General features: G+C 45.8%; 6 protein-coding genes across 6 annotated transcripts; 3 read left to right on the forward strand and 3 right to left on the reverse strand.

Annotated features, from left to right (window-relative positions):
• Positions 1–106: 106 nt before the first annotated feature.
• On the forward strand, positions 107–1,566 carry SAMD00019534_123250 (hypothetical protein; the record flags this gene model as incomplete). Its single annotated transcript, XM_012892386.1, has 3 exons — positions 107–144; positions 236–692; positions 931–1,566. 3 exons carry the CDS (start codon positions 107–109, stop codon positions 1,564–1,566), a joined length of 1,131 nt encoding a protein of 376 aa, XP_012747840.1.
• A 208-nt stretch (positions 1,567–1,774) lies between these two features.
• On the reverse strand, positions 1,775–3,901 carry SAMD00019534_123260 (hypothetical protein; the record flags this gene model as incomplete). The annotated part of the gene is made up of 6 exons (XM_012892387.1): positions 1,775–1,791; positions 1,881–1,978; positions 2,048–2,143; positions 2,206–3,110; positions 3,244–3,544; positions 3,618–3,901. The coding sequence occupies 6 exons, from the start codon at positions 3,899–3,901 to the stop codon at positions 1,775–1,777; spliced, it is 1,701 nt and encodes a 566-aa protein (XP_012747841.1).
• An 820-nt stretch (positions 3,902–4,721) lies between these two features.
• Positions 4,722–8,689, reverse strand: SAMD00019534_123270 (hypothetical protein; the record flags this gene model as incomplete). The annotated part of the gene is made up of 4 exons (XM_012892388.1): positions 4,722–5,067; positions 5,135–6,673; positions 6,881–8,007; positions 8,066–8,689. 4 exons carry the CDS (start codon positions 8,687–8,689, stop codon positions 4,722–4,724), a joined length of 3,636 nt encoding a protein of 1,211 aa, XP_012747842.1.
• Positions 8,690–10,302: 1,613 nt separating this feature from the next.
• SAMD00019534_123280 (hypothetical protein) lies at positions 10,303–13,548 on the forward strand (the record flags this gene model as incomplete). The annotated part of the gene is made up of 5 exons (XM_012892389.1): positions 10,303–10,617; positions 10,699–11,130; positions 11,200–12,415; positions 12,492–12,574; positions 12,748–13,548. Coding segments are annotated over 5 exons (2,847 nt in total), but the record flags the coding sequence as incomplete, so codon positions are not given.
• Positions 13,549–13,676: 128 nt separating this feature from the next.
• Positions 13,677–14,541, reverse strand: SAMD00019534_123290 (hypothetical protein; the record flags this gene model as incomplete). Its single annotated transcript, XM_012892390.1, has 4 exons — positions 13,677–13,780; positions 13,867–14,134; positions 14,269–14,388; positions 14,470–14,541. Coding segments are annotated over 4 exons (564 nt in total), but the record flags the coding sequence as incomplete, so codon positions are not given.
• Positions 14,542–15,045: 504 nt separating this feature from the next.
• Positions 15,046–15,813, forward strand: SAMD00019534_123300 (hypothetical protein; the record flags this gene model as incomplete). The annotated part of the gene is made up of 2 exons (XM_012892391.1): positions 15,046–15,565; positions 15,719–15,813. The coding sequence occupies 2 exons, from the start codon at positions 15,046–15,048 to the stop codon at positions 15,811–15,813; spliced, it is 615 nt and encodes a 204-aa protein (XP_012747845.1).
• Positions 15,814–16,207: the final 394 nt, after the last annotated feature.

Here is a 16,207-nt window from a genome sequence, read left to right on the forward strand (position 1 = left end):
CAAAACTAGATACTAATGACCAAAGTATCTCAATTTAAATCAACGTACTCCGACAAGATATATATCATAGTTATAACTCCATTTATTTATTTACAAATAATAATCAATGACAAAGTGCAAGGAATATACATCTGACTCTATTGAGTAAGTGAGGCCTTTATTGAGCCCTCTCTAAGGCCACACATTCAAACTCACACAATCAATCACACACAAACTCAAACACTCAATCACATAGGGATCAGACAGAGTTGAAGAATCAATATGGAAACTTATTGAATGATAAGGGACAGTTGATGTTTAAGGGTTGGGCTAGACAACCATTGATCAAGTATAATCCAGAGGCATTGGGAAGATGGAAGAAGGCTTATAGGTTGAAGGAGTGGAACTATTATTCGGTTGGAAGTGATAGGTTCTACTTTGCAGTGGCCGCCATTGATTTGGGCTACGTCATCAACTTCCAAGTGTTCTTCATTGACTTTGTAGACAATAAGACTGTGCAGGATGAGGTCACATCTTCATCATTGACCAAGGGTCTACTGTTACCACGTGACAGTTGTCAACAAGGAATACACCTAGACTACAAGTCAAAGTCATACAGTCAACACTTTGAAGTCAATGAACGATGTCCTGCCAACAACGAGAGCAAAGGTGTACTTGAGGTGTATGAAGAGACCTTGGTCCACACTGTAAAGGTATGTTTCATCGGACCAATGTGCGGCCAATCACCCAGGGACCATTCCAAACACAATCCATCACTTGTGGAATCATATTGGAATCATTCCAATCACTCACTCACTCGCTCAATCTTGGAATCATTCCAACACCAAATCACTCCATCATCCCACCCTCAATCAATCAACATACCTTGGAACCATCCATCAATCCATCATTCTAACTCACTCATTCCCTGATTCAATCAATCAAATCCAGGTGACAAGCCAAAAGTTAAAGTTGGTGGCTGAGTTGACATTCAACTTGTCTCCAAAGAGAGAGTCAGTGGTGTTGTGTACTCCAATCGGAAAGTCCAACTTCTATTACAACAGAAAGACTAATCTGATACCGGTCACTGGAAGTCTGATGATAGATGGCAAAGAGTATCTCGGTCAATATCAATTGCAAGACGCATTTGGTATCTTGGACTGGGGTCGTGGCATATGGGACTACAACAGCTTCTGGATATGGAGCACCTGTTGGGGACACACCAACGACGGTCGTCCAATCGGACTCAACCTGGGCACTGGCTTTGGAGATCTGACGACACACACGGAGAATGCCATCAACATGGATGGCATCATCCACAAGCTCGGCCACATCGAGTTTGAGTACAACAAGAAGGACCTGATGGCGCCTTGGAGATTCATCTGTCGCCATGGCCGCTTTGGCTCGACCTCATCACTGTCCTTTACACCATTCCGCAAGAAGTGGGAGAACAACAACTTTGGACTGGTCATGTCAAGCTTCCACCAGATCATTGGCAAGCTGACAGGAGAGCTGATTCTTGACTCGGGCGAGAAGGTCGATATCAACATTCACTCATTCACCGAGGTACACTTTGCCAGATGGTAGGGTGTAGTGAGCGAGGGTAAGGGCAAGGGTAGGGTAAGTGATGATGTTGGGTGGGCGGCGACGCAACCCAGCCATCCTGCCAACCCTGGTCTAAATCCAAATATATAGAGAGACACTTTCAAACAGATAGATTATTACACATGTATATTTTTAATGGTATATAAATAACGGAATCCAACCAACAATGTCTGTCTGATTGAATGATTGATCACTTGTCCGAGTAAACTAGGTTGGGGTAGGGCAAGGGTAAGTGTCAGGTCTTATGTTTGATTGAATGAATGAATGAATGATTGGATGGATAGGTTTGGACTTACCATTGATAGGATGTTGTGGCTTGTTTTGGAGTAATCTCTCCTCTTCAATGTATTGACCATCATGATTCTTTTTGTCCAATACATAGATTGCATTCGGTCTGATTGATCCATAAATAAAGATAAAAGTACCAAGTAATCCATTGACCCATGTCATCGGGTAGAAATACTCTTGTATCGAACCCAAACAATAATTGAACAACAATGCCGATGATCCAAGGCAGAACACCATCAAGTTGACTCCAATCGATGAAAGTGCGCCCCATCTAGATGTGATTGATTGGGTTAGTGAGTGATTGGAATAGTTCCAAATAGTTATGAACCATACCTAAACAACTCGGTATGAGCAAATATGAAGAATCCAATGGCCGGTATTACACCAAGTGGAGGTATAACTAGGGTCCAGCCAGGGTAGGTGCAGTCTGCTGGGGACTTGGGAAGTGGACCATTGACATAGGGCGTGAACTCAAAGTAGAAGAAACAAAAGTATGCAAATGCCATTGGTAGTGTGCTAAGTAGTACACCTAGATTGTAGTCTGTCTTCTTGCCCTGTGGCTTCCTCGCCAATCCAACAAATGAGAACCATGGTCTAGTCTCTGGCAGATACTTGATAAACAACGAGAAGTGATACACTATGACCATGATCATTGACCATGATATTGCAAAGTATGTCGACTGTAGGAATGCTGTTCGATACACCTCTGACAGAGGGATCGATTGTGAGTCCTCTGAACTGGGCTCGCTTGATGATGACGTCGTTGAGTTGTGTGTGGTGTGATGATGGTGGTCTGAGCGCGAAGCCTGGCCCAGGGGGAAGGGGAAGTTGAACGTGATGTACTGCCACGCGTCCAAGGAATAGAGTACAATCCATACCGCGACCAGCGTGACAGTGCATATTGAGAAATAGAATCCAGCCTTTAGACCACTGTATCGCTTGATGTCATGTTTGGCCAGAGGGTAGATGGCAAAGATGTTCATGGCAAAGCCCAGGAAGAAGTGACGCCACTGTGAGAATAGTACCGGCTTCACCTTATCAGGTGGTATATAAGTGAATTGATCATCATCTCTATCAATCTTTTCCGAGTTCAAGTTGTTGAAATGATCCAAATCCTGTGACATAACGACACAGTTCCGCGACTGTATCTCCAAGTCCAACAGATTATAAGTTGTTCGTGTCAATATGGATACTCCAATGCATCCAAATATAAGTAATATACTCATTGGTGTCCAATACTGTGTGAATATAATAATGAGATATACAACAAATGGTGTCTAACATTGGCCAAGTGGAATAGTTCCATTGGGGTTAGTGAGGGCGAGGGTGAGGGCGAGAGCGAGGGCCAAGTCCTGGTCCCAGTGCACATACCTTGAAGAACATGATGAGGAAACCAATGGCAAGCTGACCACCGTATCTGAATCGCTTGTTGATGGCAGAGGCAGCAGTGAGGTAGGCAATACCAAAGTAGTTGAAAATGAGACCGACTAATAGACCTCGCCAATAATCATTGATTGTACCGGGTGTCTCACCTCTAGTACCAATCCTATTCCACCAAGCACGTATCAACAATCTCAAAGTAATCAATGTTCCATTGAGAAGACCCATACCAGCACCAACCTTTAACAATATTCCCTTGATCTCAGGATATCTACATACTGAATGTGGTGACCTATTTGTTTGATTGATTGATTGATTGCGTGAGTGGAGTGTCCACCAAGTCATTTGCAATGTCCAATTCATACATTTCTTGTGCACTATACATGGCTTTGTAGTCACATGCACCAATACGCAATGGACAACGTATCTTTGCTTGATTCCGATTGTCACTTGATGCAAAGTCCACATTTGTTATCCATCTATTTGATACCTCTAAACATGTTGAATCACACGTCTCTCCAGCTCTAAGTCCAACACATCCAATCTGTACAATATTGATGGTTAAGTTGTCATCTGGAACTGGAAGATATTGAAGTGCACTGGATAATGGATTGGTGTCAGTGGCCTGACATTTCTTGTCCATGGACATTGATCGTGGAAGACATACGCATCACAGTTTACCGAGAGTTGATCCTGGACATATTGTTTACAAGTTGAGTTCTTTGTACATTCATCATCGACCGCCATGAATATCCATGAATCTAAAGGTGTATCAAGATTGGCACATGCGCAACATGATGGAAGAGGACCTGTTTGGATGGGAGTTGGGGGAGTCAGCGTTGAGGTGATCACTAAGTCCATGAATCATTGATATGTACCATATAATGGCTGGATAGTATAATATAGATATAGGATCAGTAAGGGAAGGTAGAACAACATGATGATACCACCATACATGTTCCTACTTCCCTTCTTTATCTCTTTGAACCTAGGGTTGAGGTCACAACTTTGTAAGAAATCGACAACACTATCCATCTCTCTCAAAGTTGATTATATATATATATTTATATTTATCTGTTCAGTTATTATGAAGATAGATGGGGAGTAAACAATCAATCAGGTGTCGGGTCCCTCAAGGACCACCACTGACGTCAAAAGTATCCAAAAAACAAACAAAAAAATCGCAAAATGATCAGGAGGGGTTGGGACTCATCTGCAAATAGGAGGTAGTATGTGCCCCTGTGAGGAGACGCCCCAACCACAAGTCTGGAATTGTTTACTACCTCGCTGTTGGTGGGTCGTACGACCCGAATAAAGTGTAAGATCAGATGGCTATAAATATATGTATAAGTTTATATTATATTATAAAGGGGGATGAGATCGTGCTGCTGGTATGTCTTGGTGCTTGGTTGTTGTGTAGTGAATGTGTTGGGCACAGCGCTGGTGTTGCTGAGGGACTGACTGCCTGCTCAAGCCTTGATGTACTTATCCACAAACGTCTGACAGTCGTCGCCAAATGACTCAATGATTGTATCCCTGCTCGTACCTTTGCTGTAAAAGGCTGTGATGTCTATGCTGTTCTCTTTGAAGGACTGGACGGCCTTATCCTCGACTTCAAACTGTGAAACGAATTCTTTCAATATCTTGGCGATGGAGGACCCACATGACGAGACCTGGGCCGAGAGGACCTTGGTGAAATGTGGCAGCGTGAGTAAATTACATTGGAAGAGAGTGTAGCATATGTATCCAATCTGCTTGTAGGCCAGTGGTCTGTCTTCAAAGACATCTGTGAGTGTCTCTGCAAACAAATCAAATCTAAAGGTTGGTTGGTTGGTTAGTGATTGATCTATCGATTGATTGAATGGAATGGATGTGAACATACCCATCGTTGAGCATATCCTTGGTGAAGAGATGCTCCTTGGTGATGAGGTCGATGATGAGATTGGAGAGGGCGTTGAGACCACTTTCCTTCGAGTTGATGGCCTTGGAGACGATGGCAGAGATGACGTTGGGATAGAGATCGGTTGAAGTGATATCGTGAGAGATGTTTTCGGCAAACTCTGTGATGTCCTTGAGCTCCAGGTACTCATCGAGAGACTCGTCCACGGTTGAGCTGACCGACTCCCATGACACCTTCTTCTCGGCGGGCTTGTGAGAGCCTGTCTGTGAGGTCGATGTCGATGACATTGGTCGGCCTTGCTGTTGCTGCTGCTGTGGATGATAGTGCTGTTGCTGCTGCTGCTGTTGTGGCGAGAACTTTTTGTTCTGATCGTATCCCATCGTTGGCTGGAGGATGCCTGCTGGCTTCTTGATGCCGCCACCCATACCACCCATGCTGCCCATGCCACCCATTCCAGGCATACCACCCATGCCACCCATACCGCTAATGGGCTTGACAGTGGGACGCGTGAAGGAGGATGCTGCGTTGAACATGTTGTTCTTGGAGTTGGGTGCCTGCTTGACAAAGTTGTTGGTCTTGCGATCATCCTCGACGGTGCGCTCGTTGCTCGTGGTCTTGGGCGTCTCGACCTCCTTGCTCTTCCAGCCGTTGTTCTTCAGGTCCAGGACGTTTTGAATCAAGAACTTGATACGTGTCGACAGGTTGGACTGTGGCGAGATGAGCTGCTCCATGCGCTGGTAGTAGCCCATCATGAAGGTATCGGCGCCCTTCTTGGAGACGATCTTGCTGCCGATTGGCGCAAGCAGCTTGCAGAAGCACTCCAGCTTGATCTCTTGGGGTTTGTTGAGCTCGCCCATCAGTGCGACGAGGATGGCGTGGATGATCTTGTCGCTCAGCATGTCCTGCTTGAACAGCTCGGCGATAAAGTTGATCAGACCGTAGATCTTCTTGCGCTGGATGAACTGCTTCTCCTCAAAGTCAGTGCGCTCAGCACCGGTCAGGTCGTCTGGGATCTCGTGGATCGTTGGGAACAGCTGTGTGATCTTCTCGTACTCAGTCTGGCACGTCTGGAGCAGCAGAGTTCGCAGCTTGGGCCTGAAGTCGTCCTCCTTGATCTGGTCAGCGGGGGTGCCCGCGTCCACCAGTGCCTGCCTCTCGCTCTCCTTCTCTGTACGCTCAAAGGTGAACATCTTCTTGCACAGCTCGGTGTACATCGTCACGTACTTGGTCTCTGTGATGGCCTTGCTAAAGATGATCGTGATGACACCGGTGAACACATCGATGTTCCTGGTGACGCCAAGCTCGAGCAGGCTTTGGGCCTGCGACTCAAACTTCTCTGCAGTAATTCTGTTCAGAATGAACTTGGCCTTTCTCAGCTCTTGGTCCGTGTCGCTGAGGTCCTCCACCTTTGTCCTCTGCCATCTGTTCTCGTTGACAGGCAGCGCCGGCTGAGGGGGCTGTTGTGGGATGAACTGCTGCTGGATCTGCTGCTGATAGTTCTTGTACTGTCCGAACGATTGGCTGTTGTACTGGCCGTAGGGCTTGTTCTGGTAGGCGCCTGGCTGCTTTGGCATCATCTTGCCCATTGGCTGKGGTGGGTAGTTGTTGCCCGACTTGTTCAGCTTGGGTCCACTTCCGGGGCCACTGCCAGTGCCACCGTTGCTTCGGTTCAGATCCATGCCCAGCTCCTTGAGGTCGGGGAGCGACTCGATGTTGGGCGGCAGGTACTTCATCAGCTCCTCCTTGGTGTAACGGATGACGTTGCCAGTGCTCTTTGAAGCGAATGGCTGCGTTCCGCTGGACGAGCGAATTAGATCAGATGGGCTCGTGCCAAATCCTGAACCGCTATTGTACAGTGGTGTCTTGGAGCTCTGGGGGAACGATGCGGCCGCCTCGGTCGGCTGGTTCTTCTCCCACTCCTCCTCCTCCTCCGCCGCTGCAGGCGTTGCTGGCGTTGCCGCAGCAGAGTCGTCGTCACCAGTCTTGTCTTGAGTAGTCAACTCGCCATCCTCCATCTCGATGTCCTGCTTCTTCTGCTCGACCTGCTCTGCAGCCGGGGTGACGGGCTCCGTCACTCCAGCATTCGTCGTTTGAGGGCTCTCTGTCTTGGTCTTGTCCTCGACGGGCAGATCATTGGCAGTAGTGTCCTCGGAAGTGGAGGAGGTGGTCGCGGCCGGTGTGGTTGGGGTTGATGTGGACTCCTCAATCTTAGGTGTATTGGTCTCCACTGTTGTGTCCAAAGGCTTGCTGGTTGAGGAGGACACTGTCGTCGATTCGGTTGATGATGCGGCCGTGAGAGGTTTGTCGGCTTCAGTCGAGCCGGCAGCAGGTGGTGTAAGATCAGTCTTGGGCTTGTCCTTCTTGCGTGCATGAGCATTGCCCATACTGAATCCAAACTTGGCAGGGGCTGGTGCTGGTGAGGTCGCAGTGGCGGGTGCTGTAGCCGTTGCGGTTGCAGGCGAAGTCGTGGGGGTGGCGGGGGTAGTCGCTGACGACGCCGTGGCAACGGATGGGGTGGCCACTGCTGTAGCACTTGCCTGTGCAGGAGGCGTCGACGACGCTGTCTGTTGTGTTGGATGAGTCGACTGTGGCGGTGTTGCCTGAGGTGGTGTTGATCGAGGCGGTGTTGACTTGGGTGGCGACGAAGTGTTGACCGCCGTATTGGTGCTTGGATCGACGATCTCCACAGCGTGTGACTTCCTATCCTTGGATATTGTCATTGGTGAACTGGACTGATATTGGCCGCCGTAGGCCACATCTGGGATGGGTATAGGTTGAGGAAATGGACCATAGGGGCCATATGCCTGTGTTGGATATCCACCAAACTGAGGATAGTGGGCAACATTGGGTAAGAACTAATGGCAATGTGTTAGTAGTGGTCGACATCTCCACGATCAAATCAAGATCACTTACATGTTGGACGTGCTTCAGTGGAGGCGGAACGGCACCACCGGCACTCCATTTGTTCAAATCGTTGAGCGCGGGTGGAGCTGAATGCGTACGCAGCGGGAAGTCCATGAGGGCTGGGTTGGCAAGTGAAGGCCTCGCAACCATCGGCTGCAGTGGCTGTGGTGGCAGCTGTTGCACTGATTGTGGATCGACATATGGTTGTTGCTGTGGTGGTCTCTGCTGGATCGGTGACTGCTGATGCTGTTGCTGTGGCTGCTGCTGCTGTTGCTGATGAGGCTGCTTGTTCTTGTTGTGCTGTTGTAGAGGTTGTTGTTGTGGCGGCTGCTGCTGTTGTTGTGGTAGTGGAGGCTGCTGCTGTTGTGGTGGCTGCTGTTGTGGAGGCTGTTGTGGAGGCGGCTGCTGTGGATTCAGATTTGGGTTATGATGTGGCTGCTGCTGCTGCTGCTGATTCTTTGGTCCTCTGTATGATTGGTTGTTGTGAGGGGCGTGTCCACCACCTGGATGTCTATGTTGTTGCTGCTGTTGTTGTTGTTGGGGCATATAACCTCCCTGCTGGTTGTTGTTGTAGTAAGGTGGTTGCTGCTGATGCTGATACCTATAGTCAGTTGTAGTATTCGAAGAGTTCATATAAATAGAAAGAGATATAGAAGAGATAGATAAATAAGTTTGATTAATTGATTGATTGTTTGTTTGTTTGAATGATTGGAATGATTGTTTTGTGTTAGATATATCGTATGAAAGAATGAATGAATGAATGATTCGTTTGATTTGATTTGAATAGTACATACTTGGGTTTGTATGCTCCACCTCCACCTGTTGAATCAAGATTGAACGTTCGAAGGTCATCCATCATCAATGAGTCGATTGGACAAACAAAGAGAGATAGGAAGGAAGTTGAAGAAAAAGAATAGAAAGGGTGGTGATCATTTGGTCAGTCAAAGTCTTGGGCGTGTCGTCAAAAAAAGAAGATTGATTGAATGACATTGACAAGTGCACTTGATGTCATTGACATTGATTGAAGAACACAAACATACCATTGCTCATTGGAGGTGTCTGCTGTTGCTGCTGCTGTTGTGGTTGTGGTTGTGGTTGTTGGGGAGGTACGTAGTTTCCACCGGCACCGGGACGTGGGGCGACAGGGGTGGATGGGGCAGAGGAGGTGTTGTTTAGAGGCTCATGTTCTTTGCTACTGCTGTTGTTCTTCGATTGTGTTGTTGACATATATTCAATGCTTGATGTCTGGTTGGCTGGTTTGGTTCCGATTACTTCTGAAATGAAATCAGCACGACCCAAATGATAACCTATTTAATAAACTACTTTGTTTGATAACTTTGTGATACTTGGTACATCATAGAGTATGTTAACATGATTGATTGAACTGATTGAACTGAATGATCAAACATATACATACTTGTAATGATTTTAGCTCGCTCGTGTGCTAACTTCGCTACTCCTTTGTGGCTGCTACTGCTTACTTGGTTAAAGCTTCAAAGAGGCTTTGTTGTGGGTAAACAGGAGTTGTGATGTCTTCTTCGTAGATAGAGAGATAGAGATAAGAGTATAACCAGTTTGATTGTTAATATATGCTATACAACAATCGGTTTGGTTATATTGATGTCTTTTTTGTTCTGTCTGGGGAGATCAACTAACAACTTGGCTAGAGGTGTATGTGATGCGTTGGTTGGTTGGCTGGCTGCGCGACTGAATGTCTCTTGTGAATGAAACACTGAGCTTTGTTTGTTTGTTTGCAAGGGGAGTGTTCACACTCACACACTTACTCATTCTGTTTTTAAACAACTTTAATTTTATTTAAATAAATAATAATTGTTCATCACATCATGTTCACACAACTACTCTCTGACCATCTTACTACTTATGTGAACATATAAGTATCCTTTTATGGAAAGGACATCCTATATAAGTGTGTGTTGTTGTTTGTGTGTGTAATATTATAACAACACAATACTTACCAGGGATGACAAACTCAAACTACTTTGAAGTCCAATCTAAGAAGTCTTCATCGTCTGACAACAACAGAAGTATTATGTGTAGTGATGTGTTGGTTGTGACTCACAAAGTGTGTTTGACTTGCAACGCACCCTTGACCTTGCTTTGAACATCATCAAAAATGAATGATTGAATCATAAAGTTCATTCTCTCATTCATTCATTCATTCAATCATACATATATATTAACAAAAGAAAGAAAGAAAGAAAGAAAGAAAGATGAGTCAGTGGTTAGGTGGCTTATTAGGAAGAGCAGCATCTACTTTGGAACAGACTGCTACGGGTGGTCAGAGAGGTGTTGGTGGAAAACAACATGATCCAGAGGCTTCGGTTGAATCATTGCTTGAGAGGTTGTCACTGGATAGTGTATCAATGGATGATAAGAAGTCTGCTATACAACAATTATCATCATTGGGCAAGAATGCCTATCAACAAGTTGGCTCAAAGATACCCATCATCACAAAGTTAATGGATCAAGTCAGAGGTGAAGACATTGAATTGATACGCGAGGCAATTGAACTTATCACCTCAATAATAAGGTGTACACCAGTATGTGATTGATTGATTGATTGATTGATCGATGGACTTGCTCACTCACTCTTTCATTCATTCGTTCAATCAAACATGTAGAAAGATGATAACATTATTCAAATGCATAATACAGAGTTGTTCATCAATGATAAGAAGAACTTCATGGTGATATGTGATCTGTTATCATTGTCGGATTATTACGTTCGATATTTGGTGGCAACGTTGATTAGGACATTGTTGACTAATCGTTTCGAGAGTGTACAGGAGACTATATTGGCATGTCCAATGTCAATGACCAATATAATGGGCCTTCTCTCAGACGGTCGCGAGATCATCAGGAATGAAGCATTGTTGGTACTCACCGAGCTCACAAAGTCCAATCAAGAGATCCAAAAGATCGTCGCATTCGAGGGTGCCTTTGACGTCCTTCTAGAGATCATCCGCAAGGAAGGACAATCCGAGGGCGGCATCATCGTCAACGATTGTATCATAGTCCTACTCAATCTCTTGAAAGGAAACGTCTCCAATCAGGTAAGTCATAACATGGACAAATGGCGACTCATGAATGCCTAGCTTGCTGACCTGACATCATGCACACAGAACTTCTTCAGGGAGATGGGATGCATACCAAAGATATCACCTTTGCTACAGGTACAGAACACAGATATGTGGATACTCTCGGATAACAAGTTCGCAATCATCATGTCGACATTGGACCTCGTGTTGTCATTGGTCGAGAGGAACAACTTGAGCACGCCACCCAATCAACATTTGATCAGTCAGTGCAACATGATGAACTTGATCATCCGACTGGGTCTTGGCAAGATGTCATCGCAGATCGTCCGCAGCAAGGCGCTCTACACACTGGGCGAGATCATCCATCAGCACACGGAGAACATTGCCGAGTTCTCGTCCGTGTCGATCAAGAGCGAGTTGACGGGCCAGTCGCAATCGGCCCTTCTCCGTCTGGCGATGGTCATCATCAACTCAAAGGACTTGATCGAGAAACAGGCATCCACTCACGTGTTTAGATGCTACCTGTCGAGCAATGAGGAGGCCCAGATGGGTCTGGCCTCAACCATCACTCCCCCAATGCACTCACCGGCACCAGCGGGCAGCGTCAACAGCGCCGCTCAAGATGAGGAACTATCGATTGGACAACACCTGGTCCGTGCAATGTTCTCCTGGGACGGCCCAAATGCTGCGCGATTCGACATTGCCAGCTTCTGGTACTCATGTATTGTGCTGTCGGCCACACTCAAGGACTCGACACACACCAAGGATCAGCTGTTGGGTGCCTGCGTCGAGATGCCCAAGACTGCATCCGAGCCACCCCTCACACTGTTCAACAAACTGATGTCATCACTGCTCTCCACCAAGAAGACAGAGACCGACCCAATGATCAAGATCGGTCTGCTCAAGTTGTTGGCGCTCTGGCTGGACCAGTCGCCCAAGGCTGTCAAGGAGTTCTTTAGCAACGGCTCACATCTCTCGCTCATTGTCGAGTCAATCCTTCAGCCGACTACAGCGGCGACCGCTGCAATGCAGGTCCATGTCCAGGGTCTGTACACCCTGATTCTCGGACTGCTGGTACATAACCTCGACGAGTCAAGTGTGGCCGAGCGTAACAATCTCAACTCAATCATCAGTCATCGAATTGGATTGAACAGCTTCAAAGACCGACTGGACCATCTTCGCAAGTCCGATTCATTCACTCATGCCGAACAAGGTGAAGAGCCATTCTCCACCGCCCTGGACAAGATCACCATCCAGCTCTACGACTTTGACTTTACCCTCTTCTTCAAGGATGTCTATGGTATTTTGTCTACTGACCTTTGGAACTTTTCCAATCACTCACTGACCCATCAATCATTCGTTCATTCAATCCACAGATAAAATCAGACACCTGGGCAGCTCTCATAAGCCTAGACCAGGAACACGTCCATCATCAGCACAGCAACAGACTCATCCAACGGTATCAGCATTGACTCCCAATCAATCACCACCAACTGGATCACCAATAGTCCCACATGTCAACAAGGAACAGCAACAACAGTTGGAGCAGTATGTATAGCGCCACCTTCAAACATGTTACTTGACTGACAAACTGATGTCCAACCTACACTTAGGGAGAATGCCAAGCTCAAGAAGAAGATTGAAGAGATGGAGTTATTACACAAGCAACAACAACAACAGCAGCAGCAGCAACATCAACAACAACTACAACAGGATCAACATATTGGTACACCTGTGAATCAATCACCTCCACTTACACATCAGGAAACACCTCAACCAATTCCAATCCAACCACTTCAACCACCTCAACAACAACCTTCACAAGACTCTCAACTTGTTATCCAACTCCAACAACTATTGGAGGATAAGGAGAAGGAGAACAACATCATTTCGGAAGCAATGACCAAGCTTGAGGACCTGGTCGTCGACAAGGACGACGCAATCGACGACTTGAAGGCACAGATCGAATCACTCAAGGTTCAATTGGCCAACCCATCATCTGCCCCGTCTCAACCTAGTGCCAACAACAACTCACTGACCGACTCTCAATCTGTTGATGTGTTTGAGTTGATGCGCCTTAGACAAGAGAGCCAGGAGCACTCGGCCACGATGGAGCAACACGAACAACAATTGAAGCAACACGAGCAGCAATTGAAGCAGAAGGACACCACGATCAATTCCCTGCGAATGGAGCTACAGAACACGATACAGCAGAAGGATGCCGCACTCAAGTCTGCTGCCGCCGCCACCGCCGCCAAGAACGAGGCGACAGTCTCGCCACCTGGCAACAGTCTAATGTTGGCCAAAGTGCAGAGCGAGTTGGCCGAGTTGAAGACCAAGTACGCAGCACTCCAGAAGGACCAAGAGGAGATGTTAGACTGGGCGTCCAAGCTCGAGGTTGAGAACAGCAATCTAAAAGCCAAGTTAGAGTCCAACTAAACGAAGAATAACATATCATATCCATCCTTGCATCATTCATTCCTTCATTCCTTCATTCGTTCGTTGTTCCTTGTTATGTACACACTGTGGACAGACCCAGACAACTGAGGCTGGGTCCATCATTTATTCTCAGCGGCATAGAGTGCCGGATCGATCTTATACATGTTACCATACTGAATGGATGGTGTTTGCTTCTCATCTACTTCCACTACACATACTGACATTGCTGTTTTTGTTACCGCGAGTGGAGGGAGTGTTAGCATCAATCACATCAATCAATCACATTCAATCAATCAAACATCGATACATTACTGTTTTCATCTATGATTCTATATGTTACCAAGACGGTTGAGAGAGGTTGGAAGAAGTTGAGTACGGCTGTGTTGGTGGCGGGCAGGTATTTGCCATGACATATGGTGCCAATGTATGTCCACTCTAGATATGTCTCTATGTTCTTGGGCGCTGAAAGAAACTTCATTGAGTAACCGAATCGCATCTCACTCTTTGATAGACTCTTGCCAAAGCTCCACTTTAAATGTCTGGCATTTGTATCTGTATCATACTTTGGGAACTCTTCAATCTATTATTGTTTGTTGTTGTTGTTGTTGTTGTTGTTGTTGTTGTTGTTGTTGTTGTTGTCGCAGTTGTGTCACATATCGGGGTTAGTCAATCACATGACATGCATGCATGATCGATCATGTTCATCAATCGTACCATTACAACTGTGTTGCTTGTCCTAATGTGAGGAAACAGTCCGCCAAACTCCTTCCATTCGAGGTTCCTCTTCCATGTTCCAATGAGATAACTATAGAAGTCATTATCTGGTATTTGATACTAATGAATGATGATGCATGTTAGATGATGTGTTGCTGTCGATTGAACGATGAATGAAGGTGGTCAAGGTAATTGCTGTACCTTTAAAGGCTTTGGTATTGAGTCTTGAGATCCATCATTGGTCGTTCCGTTGTGTACAGGTGATCTTGTCATTGTGCCACCATTTGAACTACCAGCGTTAAGCACTGGTGTTATACTGATCTTTCTCCAATTGTCCATCACTTGATATCTATATATAGAGATAATCGAGATAGATAATATGAGTGAGTGAATGAATGAATGAGTTTTGAGTAGAAAGAATCACATCCTCACCCTAAGTGGTCGATTCTTTGATGGATTGTTGCTTTTGGGGAATAGGAATTGGGATTGATTGTCGTTTCCCCCTCCTCATTTTCATTCTTGTATGACTCACTCATCATTCAAACAATATCATTGATTATTGGTCAGTTAGATCATAGACACAATTATTCATCAGATCAGATAATATTCATTGCTCATTGTTGTAGTATTAGTTCCTGTTCAATTTGGATGACTTGACCTGGAACATCCTGCTGTGTGAATAATCGAAGAGTCATCAGGCCCATCCATTGAAACAACCAACATAACAATGAATGATGCTTATTTCCTCCATGCCTCAACTCGATTCAAATGTCAATTATGTCTCTCGACTTTGCAAAGGGCTTTGACTACTGCGGTAGGGATGAGTATGATTCAGAGAAGGAAGATCAGGTTGGATTCCTCGAATCAATGCTGGAATACCTAAAGAGTGCAGACACTCTGCGAACCTTTCGTTTTAACCAGCCTCTCCCAAAGAAGATTCTGAGGTTCCTTCTCCAGTCGACCCAGAGCACAATCATCAACTTTTCATTCTGTCCTCGGGAGTTATCCTACATCCCGCCAGTCACGAAACACCTCTCAAAGTTTACGTTTATGAAGTGTTCGTCGCCAGGCTTTGACGACGAAGACAGAGCGACCGAGGAGTTCTATAGGTCACTCAACAATGTCGACCACATCAAGACTGACATATTGGCATGCGTACCATTGATTGGCTACAACAACAAGTCGACTTCCATTTCAATGCCATCTATATCTAGAGCTACAGACGATATCCAATATCTTTGGAGCCAGGTACTGGTTATGTCCATGAAATATTATTCATTGCTCATCATTCTCAAAAGTATGATTCCATTTCAAATGCTGGTCATCCCATTCGCCAAACATCCTGCACTGTGTGTGAGAGTGTGAATGGTGGTGGATGGGGGGTGATTGGTGATTGATCGAAGAGTCGTTCACACATACACACACCACTCATCACATCACTTCACACAAGGTCCAGACCACGCACTCCCTCCAGGCCTTTGCCTCCCCCTCACCCATCCATTGATAGAACAAACACAACAACACACTGTTGTTGATGATGATTAAAACTTGTCATCTTTAAATTAATACTATTATCTCCCTCGCTCCACCATCCTCCTCCAATCAATCTATTCAACAGCAATCCAGCATCACAGTCAAACAATCAAACAATCAAACAATCAAACAATCAAACAAAACCAACACAACAACAACAATAACAATAACAGTACAAAGACAGCCTCCATCCCCTCCCCTCCCTTCTTGGCCACCTGACATACATACAGACGGACTGACTCACTGATCTGCTTTATTGATTGTTTGATCATTTCATTATCTCGTCGTGGATCAACAACCAACAAACAAATCATCATCATCAGCAGGCATACACCAGACTACTCTCAACAGCAACGGCTGCATGCTCCACTCATATCTCTCGTAAACATACTCTCTACACACCACA

This window comes from Acytostelium subglobosum, assembly GCF_000787575.1.
Source record: "Acytostelium subglobosum LB1 DNA, scaffold: scaffold41, whole genome shotgun sequence".
Classification (NCBI taxonomy): Eukaryota; Evosea; class Eumycetozoa; order Acytosteliales; family Acytosteliaceae; genus Acytostelium; species Acytostelium subglobosum.